General features: G+C 36.3%; 2 protein-coding genes and 1 long non-coding RNA gene across 4 annotated transcripts; 2 read left to right on the forward strand and 1 right to left on the reverse strand.

Moving 5' to 3' along the window:
* Positions 1-1,311: 1,311 nt before the first annotated feature.
* LOC113676618 (target of rapamycin complex 2 subunit MAPKAP1) lies at positions 1,312-15,975 on the forward strand. 2 transcript variants are annotated; one of them, XM_089206716.1, is made up of 18 exons: positions 1,312-1,467; positions 1,959-2,052; positions 3,062-3,172; positions 4,689-4,750; positions 5,446-5,594; positions 5,709-5,765; positions 6,202-6,238; positions 6,378-6,454; positions 7,365-7,431; positions 7,728-7,786; positions 8,334-8,395; positions 9,311-9,417; positions 10,317-10,424; positions 11,059-11,132; positions 11,524-11,578; positions 12,040-12,119; positions 12,840-12,984; positions 13,187-15,975. In XM_089206716.1, exons 1-18 carry the CDS (start codon positions 1,395-1,397, stop codon positions 13,297-13,299), a joined length of 1,530 nt encoding a protein of 509 aa, XP_089062842.1. In that variant the 5' UTR covers positions 1,312-1,394; the 3' UTR covers positions 13,300-15,975. The 2 variants fall into 2 exon arrangements, with proteins under 2 accessions (XP_089062842.1, XP_089062843.1); XM_089206717.1 differs by having other exon boundaries at positions 5,449-5,594.
* Positions 12,167-20,157, reverse strand: LOC113676624 (methylglutaconyl-CoA hydratase, mitochondrial). The gene is made up of 7 exons (XM_027193299.2): positions 19,929-20,157; positions 19,299-19,366; positions 18,058-18,130; positions 17,308-17,559; positions 15,971-16,209; positions 14,836-14,883; positions 12,167-14,084 (listed from the first exon to the last, which is right to left on the reverse strand). The coding sequence occupies exons 1-7, from the start codon at positions 20,125-20,127 to the stop codon at positions 14,007-14,009; spliced, it is 957 nt and encodes a 318-aa protein (XP_027049100.2). The 5' UTR covers positions 20,128-20,157; the 3' UTR covers positions 12,167-14,006.
* On the forward strand, positions 18,075-19,561 carry LOC149045973 (uncharacterized). The gene is made up of 2 exons (XR_016186708.1): positions 18,075-18,216; positions 18,565-19,561. It is a non-coding gene; the product is annotated as an uncharacterized LOC149045973 (long non-coding RNA).
* Positions 20,158-20,590: the final 433 nt, after the last annotated feature.

The following is a 20,590-nucleotide window of genomic DNA, read 5'->3' on the forward strand; positions in this document are numbered from 1 at the left end:
ACTACAGCTACTACACGTACTACAGGTACTACATGTACTACAGCTACTACAGCTACTACAGCTACTACAGGTACTACAGGTACTACAGGTACTACAACTACTACTACAGCTACTACAGGTACTACAGGTACTACAGCTTCTACAGGTACTACATCTACTACACCTACTACAGCTACTACAGGTACTACAGGTACTATAGGTTCTACAGGTACTACAGGTACTACAGGTACTACAGGTACTACAGGTACTACAGCTACTACTACTACAGGTACTACAGCTACTACAGCTACTACAGCTACTACACCTACTACAGACACTACAGATACTACAGGTACTACACCTACTACACCTACTACAGGTACTACAGGTACTATAGGTACTACAGGTACTACAGGTACTATAGGTACTACAGGTACTACAGGTACTACAGCTACTACAGCTACTACTACTACAGGTACTACAGCTACTACACCTACTACAGACACTACAGATACTATAGGTACTACAAGTACTACACCTACTACAGGTACTACAGCTACCACAGGTACTACGGCTACTACACGTACTACAGCTACTATAGCTACTACAGCTACTACAGGTACTACAGGTACTACAGGTACTACACGTACTACAGGTACTACACGTACTACAGCTACTACAGCTACTACAGGTACTACAGCTACTACAGCTACTACAGGTACTACAGGTACTACAACTACTACTACAGCTACTACAGCTACTACAGGTACTACAGCTACTACAGCTACTACAGCTACTACAGCTACTACAGCTACTACAGGTTCTACAGGTACTACAGGGTTACTACAGCTACTACAGCCACTACAGGTACTACATCTACTAGTACAGCTACTACAGGCACTACAGCTACCACAGGTACTACACAACTCTTGCGGGTACCATAGGTCTTACTACAGTACTAATAGTATGGGCGGTGGCCCGGGACATTTTGGGCAGTCTTACACCAAGTACTACCCTCGCACCAGGTCGCGAGATGTTCTAGCATTCTGATCAGCGGTCGTTCCATTGACAAGACAAACAAACATGGCGGAATGTCCAACATAGGGAGTTACTCCCTCCAACATAAGTGTAACGATCAGCGAGAGTCAAATTTGCTCGATCAAACTCGGGAAAATGGATTTAATTTTTTCCTCCCATATCCCAGAAGTAAAGGCAAGTGTTAACTGAATTATTTTCATAAAATTTTGGCAGTGATGTGCATTTTAAGTTTGCAAAATTAATGAACGAGAATTAAACAGAATCAAGTTGTCCAAGTTGCAGCCAAAACACTTTGATTCAGCAGATTTTTTTTGGATGATGTTTACCTTTTGTTTTCCCTTCTAGTGAGTGATATAGGCTTACATCAGGATTGAAAGATGGCATTTATAGATGATCCAGAATTTGTTATTGCTCATATTCGACACTCATGTGTCGTGACGGATGAAACAGGTAATTCAACAGTGTCCACAAACCAAATTTCCTTTCTGCTCAACAAGTAGATTCTATGTTGTCATCTGTCTGTTCAGCAATAGATCACAGATGACTTCAAAATATGGCAAGAAAAAAAAGTGGTACGTGAGACGAGAATGTCACTGTTCTTACGACATTTTGTCTCCTGTGCTGTACAGACCCATGGCAACATAGAACTTTTATTATTGATAAAAAAGCAAAATTGTGTTAATAATGATGTCATCTAAGTGTCTTCCTTCTATAGATCATAAGTAAGAACCAATCAAAAAACATAGGAAAAAAACAGATTATAGTTGGGAATCTGTTTCCATGGACAGATACCCAGCCATTGATGAGCTTTATTGGGAACTGGCAAGGGTGGCAGGATGACAAAATCCAAAATTAATATTATTTCTTAATCAATATACACAGCAGCTCAACACTTTATCAGATAGTTTTATTTAATTGTTAGATTCTCTTCTACTGTACAGGGATGTGTGAACAAGTAATTATCAATGAAGAGTTTGAAAATGAGAAAGCTATCAAGCACCGCAAGAGAATCATTGGAAAATACACAGTTGATAGGTGTGTAGATTCAAGCTTACAGTATTTTGAAATTTAAGTGGTAAGGGGATCACCAGTCATTTTCTTAAGAATGAGAATGGTGATAATGAATAGTAACTGGGAGCATCATTTTTGTCTTGATTATCACAGTTGTCATCACTATTTTTGTCTGGGCTTTTGGTAGTTGGCCTATTGCGTTGATAATTTTTCTTGACAGAACACTTTGCCTTTAACTGTTTAACTACCAAGACCAGATTGTTGATTCTCCCCTCCAGCAGTTACACATTTACTTAATATGAATTAGTTATAAGAATTTGGTGTTAGATCATAATAACTTTTACCTGACAAGTTTGCATATTCTCATCACTTGTTTGCTGCGTAGTGTTTGGATATTATTGGAAGAAGTGATTAACATGTAACTTCTCCCTATAATATCCATACATTATCCAGCAAACAAGTTGTGAGAATACCCAAACTCATCAGGTACAAGATATTACCTTGATCAAACACCAAATTCTCAGAACCAATTTACAAGGAAATGTGTAGCACTAGAGAGGAGAATTAACAATCAGATCTGGGGAGTTAAAGGGTTAATTAAATTTTTAACACTTACAATGTGGTGTTAATTTGAGGGTAGCTTTGATTTGAGTGTGAGAATCATTTAAAAATCATGTCATTTAAATCATCAACAATAGTTTATAATAGAACAATGGTCAAACTCATTGGTAGTGCTTAAAGTGGAAAGTTAACAATTGTTTCAAGTTGTGTTGTGTTTTTTTGATATAAATTTTTATGGATGTTATAGATGGCTAGTTGTATTCTAGTTATAATCTTTTTTCTTATTCTCTTCAAATTAGTGTGGTATTTTTCTGAGTGGGTGTCTAAATGTATTGTTTGTTCAAGGGTGGCATTTGTAGATAAGTGCAGTATTGAATTAGGGAGTGGTGTTTAATCAAGTAACAGTGTTAGAGCTTTTCACATTTATCTAGACTGCTCTTTACAACAGTAGTTCTTCTTTTTTTTCTTCTAGAGATTCTTTTGATTTTCCAAGTTATCCTCAATCATTTGACATTGCTGTCAGCCCTGGAATCAGCAGAAACTCCAAGTCACAAGGAAAGGGTGACAGAAGTAGAAGAGAAAAGTGTGTTACTTTCACTTACTTACCATTCAGAGTAGTTTTTAACCCTTTAACTCCCAGATCAAAAGTGTAATCCTCCTTACTGTCAACCATACAATTCTTGTTTAGTTAGTTCAGAGAATTTAGGATTGGATCAACTTATTATCCCCAAATTGATATTTTTCTTTATTCTAAATCATAAAACCATAAATGTCTACGTCTCACCGTTGGGTCTTATGAAGGTGAAATGTCTTGTCAGTATCAATCTGTATACCAAATGAATGAAGGGGTAAGTTTCTAAAGAAACTGTGGTGCTGCGTCGGTGGGAGAGTATAGAAGGTAATTTAGTGTTAACAACTGGGTTGAAAACGTAAATTAGCCACCGTAAAGAGTAAAAAAGCTGACGTTTCGAGCGTTAGCCCTTCGTCAGAGCGATGGACGAAGGGCTAACGCTCGAAACGTCAGCTTTTTTACTCTTTACGGTGGCTAATTTACGCCCTTCGTCAATCGCTCTGACGAAGGGCTAACGCTCGAAACGTCGGCTTTTTTACTCTTTACGGTGGCTAATTTACGTTTTCAACCCAGTTGTTAACACTAAATTACCTTCAATCTGTATACCCTTTATTTTGATGTTTCTCGCTTTTCATTATTATGTGAAATGATCACTAAGAATTGTGCGAATGGTCCAAAACTTGTGCTAAAAGACTTGTGCAAGAAGTCTTTTGTGCAAAATGTCCAGTTACCCTCATGAGCATAGGAAAATGAAAACCAGAGTAATCACAACTACCAATCAGAACAAAGGTTAACGTCATAAATTACGAACCCTTCACACTCTAACATCAGTTTTCATATTCTCCATACTGTTCTCTGTAGATTTACTGAGGTGCTGACAAGGAGAATTTACCTTAAAATCAAGAGTTTCTTTAGTTGGTGATCATTTCCTTTATTCTCATGACATTAATGTGTGCTTCAGTGGTGATAGTGTAAGGAGAAATAAGATGCTAATCACTCTAAGGATCAAAGGGTTAACCATTGAGAACTCAAAGTAAAAACAGGTTAACTGCCTGAAGTGCAGGAAAATGTCTTTGTCCAGGTTGAGATTGATTTTTAGTTTTGCATTTGATTGACTGAGAGAGAGGCACAAGTTTTCTTGACAAATCACAGAGTTAGGTGAAGGAAAACCAAAGCAATCAGGGATCACTTTGAATACTCAATTGAAAACTGCTTTTTGTCAACTGTACATGAAATAAATGTGTTACCATAGTCATGCGCCCTCAACCCTTTAACCCCTAAGAGTGACGTACATCTCATTTCTCCCTACAATATCACTCCTGAGTCACACATTAAGGTCACAAGAATAAGGGAAATGATCACCAACTAAAGAAGCTCTTGATTGTTAAACAAGTTCTCCTTGTCGGCAACTTAGGAAACATGTAGAGAACAGTATGGAGAAGATACATACTGATGTTAGGGTGTAAAGGGTTAAATTGTCTCTACCAGACCATTTTCATTGACTTTTATTAAATATATTTATTTTAAGAAATGGAGAAGTTAGGTGCACAACAGTTTCATGGAAAGAAGGACAGAAGAATGCTATGAGTGGTATGACATTTTTTTGATAATTTTAGTCTGGAAAGTACAAAATGCATGGATCAAAATAATTTATAAGATTTAATAATTATTAAATATTATGATTGTAGATTATAATATATGATATCAATTCAAAACTGTGGCTTATGTTTTGTTGTTACAGTTAGTGTCTCCCAGAGTCATATTCAAACTTTTTTTTACTTCAGATCAAACTACATTTGATTTGTCATACATGTGAACACTTTGGTTCTGACAAAAATTTTGAAATCAGAAATTTTTAAAAATCATATAATTAAGTAAAAAGGTAAAGAGTGCATTAGAGCAAGGAGTATCAGTGCTCCCCTCTGGATGTGGTGCCAGTCCATCACAAGCTTTTCATCAGACTTCTCTGACAATTGTAGACAAAAAAAGAATTCTACTGAATTTCTTTTAAAGCTTTTAGATCTGAAATCAGATTTCACACTAACCTTGGGTTATCTTAACCCATCTTTGAACAGCCCACACCCCCCCCCCCCCCAGGTGTATAGAGGCACTGTGAGAGTTAAATGTTTCACCAAAAAACACAACACAATGACCCAGCCAGTCTTGAACCCAGACCTCTCTAACAAGTGTCCAGCTCATTAACAATCAGGCCACTCCATCTCCCACTAAAATAATATTGGCTGGGCTAGATTATTAAAGGTGGACTACACATTTCTTTTTTCCAGAAGAAGATCTGTCTAAAGTTTTTGCCAAACGTGAAGTAAAACCAGTTAAAAATAAACCAGTGGCAGTTTCTCAGCTCAGCAGACAACTGGAGGAATCCCGTGGTAAACCAAATAATCCATTCCTAGAGTATTCCAAATTTGAAGGAGAGGTGAGAAGGGACGTAACCCTTAAAGTTGTCATAGTAACCTCTGTTAGTGTCCAAATTCTCTGAGTGTTTATTAAGAAACTATTCTCCTGAAACAGAAATCTTTTTTTTTTTCAGGCTTTCCAAGGAACTTGTACCAAAAAACTCAAGATATTTTTAACTATGCTACCAGAGGTATTCATGATCATTATAATTACATAGATTGTATAACCTCAGTTATAACCTCAGAGATAAACATATAGGAGTAGACTTATTTAATAAGATTTTGATTAAAATTAGTTTAAACCTTAAACTTGCAAGATTATTGATTCTCCCCCAGCCAGAACCCACCCATCTTCTTGTAAGTTAGTTTCAGGAATTTCGTGTTAGATCAAGATGAAAATTTCTACCTGATAAGTTTAAATATTCTCATTACCTGTTTGCTGGTAATGTACTAATAGGAATATTGAAGGGAAAAGTTACATGTTTATTACTTCTGGGAGTTAAAAGAATCTGTTGAGCATATTAAGTGTCTTGTAAAATGATTGATAGTTTGAACTGAGTCGAAATTCAAGAAATAAGTGATCATTATGAGAACTAACTTGATATTTTTTTATGCTTAATTCTGCAGGAAGAAAGAGCCATGCCAATGATTGTCACAGTCTTAGGTATAAAACAAATATGTACAAAGGCTGATACATTTTGAATTCATAATATTACTCTTTGAATGGCAGAGATTAAGATTATGTGATTGCACAGAGCTGATTTTTTTAAAATTTTTTTTATTTTACTTCTCAACTTGAACAGGAAGTGCCTGTGTACAGGACTTAATAGGACTTATCTTGTACAAGTATACAAACCAGGGATTACAGCCTCCACTCAAGGTACAAAATGTTAGCTGTGATGTGGCCCTGTTCAAACTGTCATGATAATAGGCCATTTTACAGTTGTGTCACCTAATTGCCAAGCCTTTGATTTGGAGTGAGGCTGAAGGTGACCATGTGGTGATAGAGGCCAGTATCTAGTTAGCATGATAACAAAGTAATTTGCATTTGAAAAAGCAGCAAGGTTTGTATCATAAAAAGGTCAACCTTAGCCTCACTCCTGTTCAAAGGCTTGGCAACCAAGCATACAACTTCAAAATAGAGTATTGATGATAGTTTCAACTATCACACATGTTTGAACACAAACTATCATGCACTATCATCAACTAAATGTATCATGTAGTTTGGACATGTTCAAATTTGACATGATAGTTGATGATAGTTTTTTCCATTTGAACAAGTGGTGGATAGTGAAAGATAGCTCTTCAGTCAGCAGTTTTGCCAAAAACAGGTTCAAACTGGAATGGCAAATTATAAAATAACTTATAATTATTAAGTAGCCAACAAAATTTTGCAGAATGTCTCTCAGTTCATTCTCATCATCTTCTGGAAGGCTTCAGTATCTTCAACTTGCAACTTCTTGGCTATAAAATTTCAAATACCACCAAATTTACTGACCTCAGTGCACGCCATATTTATTTATAATTACCCACTTTCATTACATGATTTTGTCAACTATCATGAAGTGTTTGAAGGCAAACATGATAGTCTATGAATTGGTGAATGAAAAATAAAAATATCGTTGACTGTCATCAACTATCATGACCCTTTGAAAGGGGCTTTAGTGTAGAGGACATTCACTTTTGGACGTTATCCATTTTTATTGAGAAATATTAGTGAGGGCAAAGTACAATTTACTGGTTTGTTGCCCAAAGGAAATGAAACATTTCTTTCTTATATCACCTTTCAGAATGATGTCAAATCTTTTTGTTTGCATATGGCCGAGGATGATGGGGAAGTTGACACTGACTTTCCAGGTACACACATGCCGCACATTTGTTATTCCACTACTAAACCATTTCAGGACTTAGGATTGGGATTTAAAAATGGGATGCACAATGTAGAACAGGGCCAAAATACAGACAGAAAGTGGAATTTCGTAATGGCCGCACTGAATGATCCCAACTTTGGTTTTATTTAAATCAACCAACTTTTAAGCGTGCTGCATCATTTTTGTTTTTTTGCTAACATATCAAGTGTGTTAACCTTTGTTGTTTGATAATTATTATTTAGTGTTTGTGTATTCATTTCTCCAATTTTTGTTGTATTGTAGCTCTGGAGAACAAGGAGCCCATCACAAAATTTTTTTTCAATTGTCTGGCTTTGGTTCAGGTAACCTAGGGAAAAAAAATTACATAATTATTCAATACAATTAGTGTATACTATACTAGTGTTTTGATAGCTTTTGTATAAGAACTACATGGATTGATGGGATAGTAATCACTGTGTAATAATATGGGTTAAAATATACTAATTAAAAACAGCAGATAGCTTTTTTAAGGTGTACTCTGATCATCTGCTCCAACTCAGAATATCCTTTGCCATTCACCTCTGAGCAACTTGCACAGGATTTGCATCCAAAATTATTGCAATTACTGCAGGGATAAATGACACTTAAAATCATCTTTACAAGTTGAATTATCTCACTGTTTAAGCATATACTAAACTAACGACTTACCTCAGTGTTGGTGGCCAGTGGTGAATATTTACAGAGCCACTGCATAGCTCAGTAAATATCCACTACTAGTCACCCCCACTATGGTGAACAGCAGTTAATTATCAGATTTTTTGTCAAATATGTTTAAAAAACCATCAGGAAGTACTCTATACAAAGTCTAATAATGTTATACAACTCTTTGCTGATCATAACAATTTCTAGAAAGATGCCAGTCCTGCTAAACCAACTCCTCCAAAACCTTCTGCAGGGATCATAGTAACAGTGTAAGCTCACATGTTTTTAATAATCTTTCACTCCCAGGATGTGGTCAGAAACAATTTTCTCTTTAAATGTTCCAGAAATATTTCTAATGCTTAAGGTTGCTTGAGTCAGTTTCATGCTAAAATTATCATGGCGATGCTGGAGATGAGACATTGTGGCCTAGCTGCAATTCCCAGGCCTGATGTAACATGTGGGTTGAGTTTGTTGTTGATTCTCGTCCTTGCTCCAGTGGTTTATCTCATGGTCCTTTGAATTTCCTCCCTTCACAAAAATCAACATTCCAAATTCTAATTCTACCTGGAAACAGTGGACAAGAAGAGTGCCATTGTTGTTATTATTTATTTCCCACTACACTCTACTAACTTATTTACAAACTTGCAGAAACTACTTCTTCAAAGATTACATAATAAACTTTCATATTGAGCGGTCACCCTGTTTCAAGCAGTCAGTTGCCAAAGTCCCAAATGTGTTTCCCCTTCATCACTGTAATTTTCATCTCTATTGAGTAGTCACCTCTATTTTGCAGTTGCAGTCACCCGTTACTAAATCCCAAAGGCCTGTTTGTATTGTCTTCCACCTGTACTGAACTGCTACTTATAATACCCCTAATCTGTGAAATCTGTCTTGAGCAGTCAATCCATATTAACCCTTTACACTCTATCAGTATTCATATTCTTCATACTGTTCTCTGTACATTTATTAAGGTGCTGATAAGGAGAATTTGTCTAATAATCAAGAGTTTCTTTAGTTGGTGATCATTTCCTTTATTCTCATGACATTAATGTGTGCTTCAGTGGTGATATTGTAGGGAGAAATTAGATGCTAGTCACTCTTCGGAGTTAAAGGGTGAGGCAGTTACCCCACCATTTCTGTTGGGTGACTTCTTAATACTGGGTCAACTGTATTTTCCTTTCCAGGAATGAGCCCCAGCATGGCTTTTCAAGAGTGAAGGTGGACAGCATGAATGCTAAGATGAAACAAGTCTATGAAAAAATGGTCAAAAAAAGAGGATTACGAAGAACAGGTTTGAGAATTTATTATACGTCTAATTTTTGCTCTGAAGAGAAAGACTTTTTTTTTCCTCCACTCTCAATGTTTCCCCAAGATGAAGTCAAGGGGAAAAATAGGACTTGATGGAAAAAAAAAACTGAAACTAAGTGTTTCCCTCCATAGCAGACAAGAATTGGTTTTTTTATATACATACAGCAAATCAACACAGTTAACAAGCAAAAAATGAGTGTTAATATTGTTTATGACAGTGCATCTCTATTTCTTGTTAATACTTCAGAATGATGTACTTTTAAAGAATTGTATTTTTGGAGGCCGTCTAGCTGTTCCAACACTTTTTATTTTGGCTTTGGATAAAGTAGAAAAGTGCCGTTTTTTAGCCATAGGCTGCTTCCATTGTGTTTTTAAAAACTTGTGAAGACTAGTAATAAATTAATGTTGTCTGGATTTTCTGAGAAGTTCAGAAAAGAGAGCTTTAAAAATATCCCACCAGAATCGCATCATCAACCTAAGCCACATTCTGATCATGTGCAAAATCTGGACATTGATTGCACTTAGTTATTAAAAAAATAAATAAATTAAATGTAACATGCTCAGCACACAATTTTTGATATCCTGGTAAAATTGAATGGTGACAGGTATGCAGGTCATCTTAAGTTTCTGCAGGGTCACATGATTATTAATCAGCCAATCACAATTGTCTTTAGAGCAACGAATATTGCAGGCCCGTTGTTAAACTTACAATAGGTTTTTCTTTTTTTCTGAAACAAGTCAGCCAGTCAGAATCTTAAATCCTTGAATCTTATTGGCCAGTAATCTTCAAGAAGATGTGCTGCGCTTTCAGGCACATTATTTACTAATGTGTTGAGTAATTCTTAGTTCTTTGATATCCTTTTTTTTTTTTTTTTAACTCAGCAAAGGAATACGTCTTGGAAAAACAGACAGAGCCAGGGGTTCCCATAAGTCTTGATGCAACTCTAGAAAGCATGGGCACAATGGAATTCTGTCTGGTCAGATTTGGCCGTAAGTAAATTTTTGTTAGCTGAATTTTGTTTAATTTATAAGTATTATAAGTTTCCAGTAAGTTTTTTTTTACATCCATCTTGGTATAACTGGTGGGTCTTGCCATCTGATTGGCTCACATCAGTGCAATCTGCATGTAATATTATTGTACTTTTTATTTTACCCAGAATTGCATCTTTAACCATTTACACTTTACCCTTTAACTCCCAAGATCGGATTGTTAATTTTCTCTTCCTGCTGCTACACATTTCCTTTAGTTGTTAGTTAGTTGCAATAAGTTGGTGTTAGATCAAGATACTGTAACAACCTCTACCTGATAAGTTTGGGTATTCTCATTACCTGTTTGCCAGTGAATATATGGATATTTTTAGGGAGAAGTTGAGTTACATGTTAATCACTTCTGGGAGTTCAAGGGTTTATGTACTTTTAAGCAAAGTGGCAGATTGGATCAAAAAGATATTAAATAAATAGTACTGACCATAATCCTGTTTTGACATTTAATTGACTAGTATGCAATTTTAAAACAAATGCAGTAAAGTTGCAATTAAACTTTGTGTATAACAACTTGGTCGAAAATCAAAAATATAATTATGTTGATTGAAGAAGCAATTCAGTTTTTTTGTTGATGTTGCAGGAAAACGAAATCACGGGGAAGAAAAGGAAGAACCTAATAAACAGTTTCAAGTTTATACATATTACACATACAGGGTAGGTGTTATACAAAATTATTTACATTGTGTTGGTTTGTTGCTTATTGACTGGTTAACTTGAAGCTTCAACATCCCTGCCCCAAGGCAACCTACAGCTATTTGTCTGTAGTCCCTAGCAGGAGGGGGGAATTTTAACCTTGCCTGGGTGGGGTGGGGAATTTGAACCAGTGGAATGCACAAGGAGTTTAAAGGTGAGATATCCACTTGTATGAGTACATGGCACAAAAATTGTTCACATCATAGAATGATGCTGAAAGGAGGGGTATAATTGGGCAGAAATTGACCTCCTTTAAAACAAATATTTCTACCAAATATACCCAGAATCCATATTTTGCACAGATATTTTGATGACTTTTGTAAAAGGAAAAAAATATTATTTATATCCTCAGTCATACAGGGTCAGCATGCTGCAGAAGCTGAGGACTGTGACAGAGATACAGCTGGGTAAGTCATTCACAGATATTCAGTATGTTGCCTTTTTATCATTGATTTTCACCTAATAAATATTATTATTATACATTAGACTTACTATAAAAACTAAGATTAGTCAAGAGAATCCAATTAATATTCAATAACCTGTGAAGTTGACCAGACAAATGCAATATCTGCAGCTGATTTTGCATTTATCATGTCAAGTTTAAAGTCTGCCTAGTTTCCAAGCCCCTCCTCCTTGAAGTGTTCACAAACTCAGAGTGTCATCTTCAGCAAATTGTTTAAAAAATGTATTATTGATAAAATAATTATTGAATTTTTCCTTTCCCCTCCCCACCCCTCCCCATCCCTGCAGTTAGAGGGGAGTGCTCTTCCTACTACTCCATTCCTTTTCCCTTTTTATATTTTTTTATTTTTCTTCCTTTGTGTTGAATTTGACTCCAATATTTATCATTTTCCCTCTTACCCTGTAGGAGTTTCTCTTGAGAAGATAGAGATTGATCCAGTACTACAACCAAAGTCAGCAAAGAAGTTTTGGGGGAAACAAAAATTTGTAAGGATTATAATCATAGTACATGTTGCAAACACACCAGCAAATTTCAAAACGGTTACATGAACCATACAATTTATTCATAACCAGTGGTTTCTGAAACATGATTAAATAAAATTACACTACAATCAACTACCGACAATAATAATTTCGATCCCAAAGTGAAACATGAAATGGCAAAAGACAATGCGAAACATATCTGACAGTTTGGATAGAAGGAGTACACGAGATGCCGTAAAGAAACAATCATAGCACAACAAACTGGATAACATTACTGTTCTTTTGGTGCGAAAATTTCAATATATGTATACAGATGCCAGGGGACTGAAGCCTTATTTGCAGATAAACAGCTGCTGGCCCTTAAATTTGTTGTGACAGTACACCTGTTCATAGTTGGAAAGAATATTTTTAGGATAGCTGCAAAAAAAAAACAAAAAAGGCTTCCACAGTATTTTGTCAGTTCGTTACTCAAAACAATATCAAGCAGACAAGTGATGAGGATAAAGAAAAAATATCACTTAGGGGATTATTAGTTGATCCAGTGCCAAATTCTGTGAACTAACATCATAAGAATTGTATGGCAGACAGTAAGGAGAATTACTATTGAAATCATGAGAGCAAAAGGGTTAACTGACTCAAGTTCTCTCCCCAGGTCACTCTCTCCTTTTACTCTTTCCTTTTAATACTAACTTGTACAACTACCTTTTCTTTTTTTTTTTTAAGACTTCAATAGATATGGAAAATGTGGTTGCTTGTGACCCAGTTGAGGTGAAGAGTAATGGCAAATCGGTGTTCAGAATAGTTTACTTCAGTCAAAATGCACATGAGTTTAAACATTATGACTTTGAAACTGAGGCTGATGATGCAGGTGAGACATTTTCTGTCCTTTCTTTGCACAATTTTTCAGGAAAAATCTGTCACTGGTGTTTGAACAAAACACAAAATACTCACTATATTATGAACATAGAAATGGTCCATTGGGAGTAAGTTTGTAAAGAAACTGTGGTGCTGTGTTATTGGAGGGTATTACTAAATAAATTAAAAATAAATAATTTTTTTTTTTTTTGCAGGGGAAATAGTGGAACAGGTCAATCACATTATCAAGTCCAACATGAGTGGAAAAAGATCAGAATACTTGTCATCAAAAGAGAGAAAATCTGATAAAAGAAGATCCTTAAGATGAGAGCAATTTTAACATGAACTACTAAAATTTACTCATACTATTAAATGATTGTTAAAAGTTAAACCATATTTCCTTGAATAAACACCCATGCTCTAATAAGCGCCTACCCCCCAAGCAATAATGTCAAACAAGCACCCCCCCCCCTTTACTTTCCTAAAGAGTAGGGATACAAGAAAAACCTGTTTCTATTGCCACTTCATATCATTTTTAACCTGCAGCAGATACAATACAGGAAAATAACAAGTGCCCTCTCTCCAATAAATCCCCTCCTTTTAGCCAAAATTTTTAATAGGCCAGAAGTGCTTTTTCAAGGAAAGATGTTATTTAGTTAAATAATTCTCCTTGAATTAAATAAACATAAATATACATTAGTAGTTAATAGTGATTTCCACCAGGAATGTGTAAGACAGTTGTTTTATTATGGGCAGATAAAGGGAGAGTGTACATCAGTGTGCAATTTCTCCATACAGTTTGCTATATATTTCGTAAGGTGCTGACAAGGAGAATTTATTTCAGAATCAAGAGCTTCTTTAGTTGTTGATCATTTCCTTTATTCTCATGACCTTAAAGCTTGATTCAGGGGTGGTATTGTAAGGAGAAATTAGATGCGAGTCACTCTTAGTGTCAAAGGGTTAACCAGAGTCTTGGTTTTGTTTCCTTGTGCATTAACCTCATCATGTCCACGCTTTTCTTCCATGTTATTTGTTTCATTCCCCTGTGTACTGCGGTGTTCTTTTCTCTTTGAATGCTTTCAGACCTTCAAGTCTGTCTTTGGTTGGTATAACCTGATGGATGAAGAGTTACAAGTTTTACTAATGACGTAGGTCTACATTCTATCAAAATAGCATAACATTTTAATTAATATTTCCCACACTCTCTACATGTATCTTTATGGCCCTGTTTGTAGTTAAAGTGTACAACTAGTAGGGTATATAAAATATTGGTTTAAATTCTATCAAAACCTAAATTTTTTTTAAGTCTTCTCTGCAATTCTTTAAACACACCTTTAAGGATCAGTTCTTTTCTTCTAACATTCACAAATTGATCATGTAGTCTGATCATCAGGTTCAGTTAGCCTTGACAAAGACTGTAAGTTGTCTCACAGTCACCAATATTTCCACAACTTTAGTAGAAGTCATTAATCAGGCTCAAGTGAGGAGAGATTTGTCAGTAAAGGTTTAAGTTACAACTCTGTCATGAACAGCTGCTAGTCACTCAAGTGCTTGAGTCTCCTTACTTAACCCTTAAACTACCCTTAAGTGACCGAAACAGAATTTCTCTTTAAAATATCAATACAATGTCAAGTAAACAAGTGATGAGAATAAAGAAAAATATAAATAAGGGGATCATTAGTTGATCAAATAACAAAATCTCTGAACTAACATCATAAGAGTTATATGTCAGACAGTAAGGAGAATTACTAATGAGATCTTGGGAGTGAAAGGGTTAATTGCCAAAAGTACTCCTTGGTTCAACTTGTTTACTGTATAATATTCATCAATTTTAAGACATACATGTAAATATTTGCACGCATACCTGAGCATAACAACCTTCTTCAAATGACATGGAAGATGTGAGGTCAACCTGGGAACAAAACCATAATTATAACTGTAACATTTACAACTTCTTCATCTATGAGGGTGTACTTAATCCTTTATCTCCCAGAAATGATCAACAGGAAACTTCTCCCCATAATATCCTTATATCAGCCAGCAAACAGGTAATGAGAATATTCAAACTTATCATTTAGAAGTTTTTACCTTGATCTCACACCAGATTCTCATAACTAATTTACAAGGACATGTGTAGCAGGTAGAGGGGAGAATTTACAACCAGATCCTGGGAGTTAAAGGGTTAATGGTTTCAGATCAGTGTGCATATTCTCCACAATATTCTCTGTATATTTCCTCTGGTACTGACAAGGAGAATTTGTTTAACAATCAAGAACTCATTTTGTAGGCAATCATTTCAGGACCTTAATATTTGATTCAGCAATTAAACACTGTAAGGAGAAAATGGCAGCTAGTCACTGTCAACTAAAGAATTAACCCTTTAACTCCCAAGATCTGATTGTTAATTCTCTCATCTTGCTGCTACACAATTTCTTGTAAATTAGTGATGAGAATTTGGTGTAAGATCAGGATAAAAGCTTCTTACTGATAAGTTTTAGTATTCTCATCAACAGTTGCTAGAATATGTATGGATATCATAGGGAAAGGTTACATGTTAGTCATCTCTGGGAGTTTAAGGGTTAAAGGGTAACTACCTTGTAAAGGGTGTCATGATGATACAAAAACACTAGGTACTTAAAATTTGTTTGGTTATTTTTCTTGCCAGACTTGTCTGTAGATGTATTTAGAAATCTTAAATGTGATCATCAGATTTGATTCCTAAGAGTCAAAAAAGGGAAACCAACTACTCCATGATCATCAGCTGCTTGGACTTAACCAGAACGTCAGTATGCATATTCTCCATGCTGTTCTCTGTACATTTCCTAAGGTTCTGACAAGGAGAATTTGTTTAACAATCAAGAGCTTCTTTAGTTGAGGATCATTTCCTCTATTGTCATGACCTTAAAGTTTATTCTCCTCAGCTGAATGTTTGACTTTTGATATTGTAAGGAGAAATTAGATGTTAGTCACTCTTAGGGATTAAAATACAAAGGACTTACTTGAATTCCCTTGTTAATTGCTAGTTTGGCCATTCTCACAGCAACAGGTCCTCGGGGAAGAAATTCTTCAGCTAGAACAAGGGCTCTCTGATATGCTGCATCACCGGTTTCAGTTTGTTCTGCAACATAATCAGCTAAACCTATTTCTTCAGCTTCTGTGCCACTGATCATTTTGCCTGTAAAAATCATCTCCTTGGCTTTTGAGATGCCTATTAACCTTGGTAGACGTTGAGTCCCTCCTAAACAGAATAGTGGAAACCCACAGGCTGTCAGATCATTGTGCAACTGACTCTGTGAATTGTGATCAAAGCCTGTTGCTTTGCAACCATCATGCTGGCAAAATAATTATACAGCTTCCTACTTAGTTCAGATCATACATACACTTTCTAATAATGTACATGAATAAATTATGCACATCTGATTGGCTGAAAACCAGTGCATTTTCCATGAAACACAAGTGCAAATTACAAATAGCATGTGCACGCTGCCAAAATTTTGTCCATCTTGAATTTCTGTGATGTGTTTTTCATGTAAATTATTAACAAGTAACAACATGATTTCTAATGCAATTTGGTGTAAATAGCACTTGTGAATATTTTAAAGACTACAAATTGCACTTGCATGCAATTCTATTGTCTTTTAAGAACTTTCCTCGTGCTCACGAACACTAAACTACACTCGAAATCATATTGTTACCTACAATTATGACAACCTTGAGAAAGCTCTGAGATGTCACTCATTTCAGACATCCAGGCCAAAATTCTAATAGCTGACTGGCATAAGACATCAAGACATCCTGAGTTCTTTGTTGACAGAACCCCTTCTGAATATAACCTTATGTTACTTCCTGTTGTAGTGAAGAATAGCCTATCAAATGCTATAAGGAGGGGTGGGGAGGGTAAGGCAGCTTGTGATAGCATATGGGGTGGTGGGTTAGAAAGTTTGTGATGACCTATGATCAGCATCAAAGACTATTTGACAAATCATATTTGAAGAATCCTTATAGTTATGTGTAGAATAACACTCCTGTCTTTACCACTGATACCTTTAGATCATTGACAAGACCCCCCTTCCACAGTCAATGTTGCCTGTATGTATCTTCAGGTTAATAGAATCACAATAACATCATGAAACATTTCTTTTTCGGAGGGAAGGGGCAAATAGGTTAACTGAACAAAGGCAAAAGAGATAAAATGGAAGTAATAGGGGGTTGGAAAGGTCAATGTGTCATCAATTTTTTCATGGAGTGTAGCATTACATCCAGAGATGGTGAAATTCCTAGCCTCCAAGGATAAGAGGCAATAAACCATACAAAGCTAAGCTCTTGAAAAGTTTACCTGCACCAGGAATAATTGCCAAACGTGTTTCTGTCAGCCCCACTTTAGCATTACTAGCAGCAATCCTAAAGTCACATGACAGGGCCATTTCAAGCCCACCACCTAGGGCATGGCCATCAAGAGCAGCAATTGTAGGCATTGGTAGGTTGTTTAGTTCCATTATTGCTGCACGAGCCATGGATACAAATGGTCCAACCTCATGTGCTGCCATTTTAGCTCTCTCTTTGAGATCAGCTCCTGCGCAGAAAATACCTAGGAGTGATGAAAAAAAAAAAATCTTGAGTGTTACCCTAGCTATGAATGAAAAAAAAGGTCAAGAAATCAAAAACAAGCATGAAATTTTTTAGGCCTAAAATTAGTTTATGAAGCACTGGTATAGGGAATCACCATATTGTGTCCTCATTCAACACAGTCTTTCTCCAATCACAGGGATTAATAGTGCTCCTTGCAAATTGCCAAGAAAACTTGACAAACTGCTGGAGGTTGCTAGAGATAATCAGGCATCCCTTTTGGAGGAGGCAGCAAATTTACCCATATGAAAATAACTATGAGTTCTCCTTGGCCTACCTACAGCTGCTCTCTATCCATGCAAAAATCAAGAGGGAACTCCTCAATTTATTAAGGGGAGGAGACTACTGTTCACAGCCAGGCTACTTCTTCCTAACTTGGAGGGCCACCTAGCCTTGAAAACTGCATTTCTTTTACACCTTCACTGATACTTTACCTGATATATCACAACTGAATTTATACCTTGCGCATCACTCTTGATGATGACAGTTCTAACATTCTTGTCAAACTTCACACAAGTAAGGGCATCTGTAAACTAAATAACAAGAAGCTGACTTGTTGAAAGCTTCTCTGTACCAAAAAGATCATAATGTCAAAATCAAGTGAACAGTTATGACTAATGTGGAGTTTATATGAAATAATTCATATTTGTACTGCGGTTGTAGATGAAAGTGGAAATGTGATCATCGCAGTAAATTTTCCAATTTAAGCAATTGGAAAGAAGAAGCCTGAAAAAAATCAGGGCTTCAACGGGATTCGAACCCGTGACCTCCGCGGGGTACCGGTGCGATGCTCTACCAACTGAGCTATGAAGCTATGAAGTTGGTAGAGCATCGCACCGGTACCCCGCGGAGGTCACGGGTTCGAATCCCGTTGAAGCCCTGATTTTTTTCAGGCTTCTTCTTTCCAATTGCTTAAATTGGAAAATTTACTGCGATGATCACATTTCCACTTTCAGTTATGACTAAGATACTCAGTGCATCTCTCTTTGTTAAAAAGTATGTTAGGATGAGATTATGTTCACACAATAATGTCAATTCAAATTTGTGCATATTTTTGAGAAAGTTGTAACATATTAATTGAAAGTTATGGGAGATTTTTCTGTGCTCAATGAAGAATTTGCAAAAGGCATATAAACCTAAGACCCTGTAAAGGGCTGGCGTATAACTGTCTTCAATTCACGTGTACCCTCTCTGTTACTGTTTAGATGAAGCTATCTTAAGCAGGGAAAGGCTTTAATTGCTTCAACATGATTTTAAAAGAAAGAAATAACTGGAGGTGATAAGTGCAACAGAATGATTCACAAGTGGTGATCCCAAAGCAGCCATTACGACTGCCATAGGAAAGAAGTATAAAATATAATGTGTAAGCAATTTCAATTCCTTTTCTCCTTGATCCTTTAAACCCTAAGAGTGACCAGCATCTCATTTCTCCTTACAGTAATACTGTTAAATCACACATTACCATCATGAGAATAAAAGGAAATGATCACCAACCTAAGAAGCTCTATTGATTGTTAGACAAATTTTCCTTGTCAGTACCAAAGGAAATGTACAGAGAGGTGCATGGAGAATATAGATACTGATGTTTAGGGAAAAAAGAGTAGAGCTGCTGAATGTCAGTGACCCCTTAAATCGGCAAAAAAGGGATGGAATGGCCCCTACTTTAACTGATATGCACAACAAACTTGATGGGACTCTCACCAGTCTTAGGAAATTCTTGCTCATGGCATTTTTTGCTTCTGGTCTGTTCATTACAAACAAGGCAATTCCTACAAGGAGACAATTTACCATCATTTTGAAAGTATTTCAGTTCAACTCATCATAAAAACCAGGCAAGATTTCCACACAGATCCATTCATGCTGGTCTTGGATAAAGAGAACATTACATTGCCTTTGGGACTACAGCTTTGTTTTAGAATATTCAACAATTATGCAAAGAAGTGGAGGTGTATAAGGTCAATCCACCTTTCACAAACACGAGGGTGAATACTATTTTTCAGTATATGTCGCGCAGAAACCAAAAAAAAGTGTTTTTTCCCTTAAATATACCAAAAATGATGGGAAATTAAATTGTTGATGCGCGATTTTGTCTCTTCGGCTGCTAAGAGAATAATAACACTCCCTAATCAGTTACGGATCTGGCCAATCAGCGCATGCGAAAAAGCACTTTTCACTTGTGTAGTATATCCTAATATGCGATCTATTGCTTTTATAAATTAAACTTCAGTTTTTCATGGATTCACCGGTGCAATAAATTTTAGATTCTTGGCCAATCAGGGGGCTCGTAGTATCCCGTAGTTATTTTATAACAAAAAATCTTTCTGCCTTTACCTTCGTGTTTACCATCTAAATACCGAAGGCTGAATTCTTCTGCCGCTGATGTCGCACTTTCTGTACTGTACTTGGAACTGTTTGGCAAACAAAACTTTCTGCAGGCAGCGATCTTACTCCGATCATGGATTACAGAAAAAATTCCAGCATTTTTACTTCTAGGAAATATTTTCCACATCGCCGCCATTTTGGTTTTCATGCTGATATCCTCGTCATGTAATTATCATCTTGTACCCGCCCCCTACCCGCCTCTTCCAATCCTTGGGACTGAGCGCGGCCATCGATTATTGTAAAATGTTACCTTAGCAACGGTAAGACTTGACCGAGACACCTTTACGGGTTGTCTTTAGTGTGTTCTATGCTTTCAGTCTCCGCAATAATAAAATTTTATTTTGATTTATAAGACGCTCAGCGTTGGATAAAAATTACTTGACAAACCGGACTAATCCAGATTATTTGATCAGTTATTAAGGTGACTCTGATTCTCATCTTAAAGTTGTAAGAGTTTTTCCGCATTCTACCAGTTTCTTCGCCATTTTCAAACGCAGAGAGCAAAGTTAACTGACGAAAAATTGGTGTGATCTATTTCATCATCCCCAGACTCTATTTGGTACGCCTAACTCGACCACAGCTGTCAATTTTCTGGCAATAAATCAGGAATG

The sequence above is a fragment of the Pocillopora damicornis genome, chromosome 5 (genome assembly GCF_964200805.1).
Source record: "Pocillopora damicornis chromosome 5, jaPocDami1.2, whole genome shotgun sequence".
In the NCBI taxonomy this organism is placed as follows: domain Eukaryota; kingdom Metazoa; phylum Cnidaria; class Anthozoa; order Scleractinia; family Pocilloporidae; genus Pocillopora; species Pocillopora damicornis.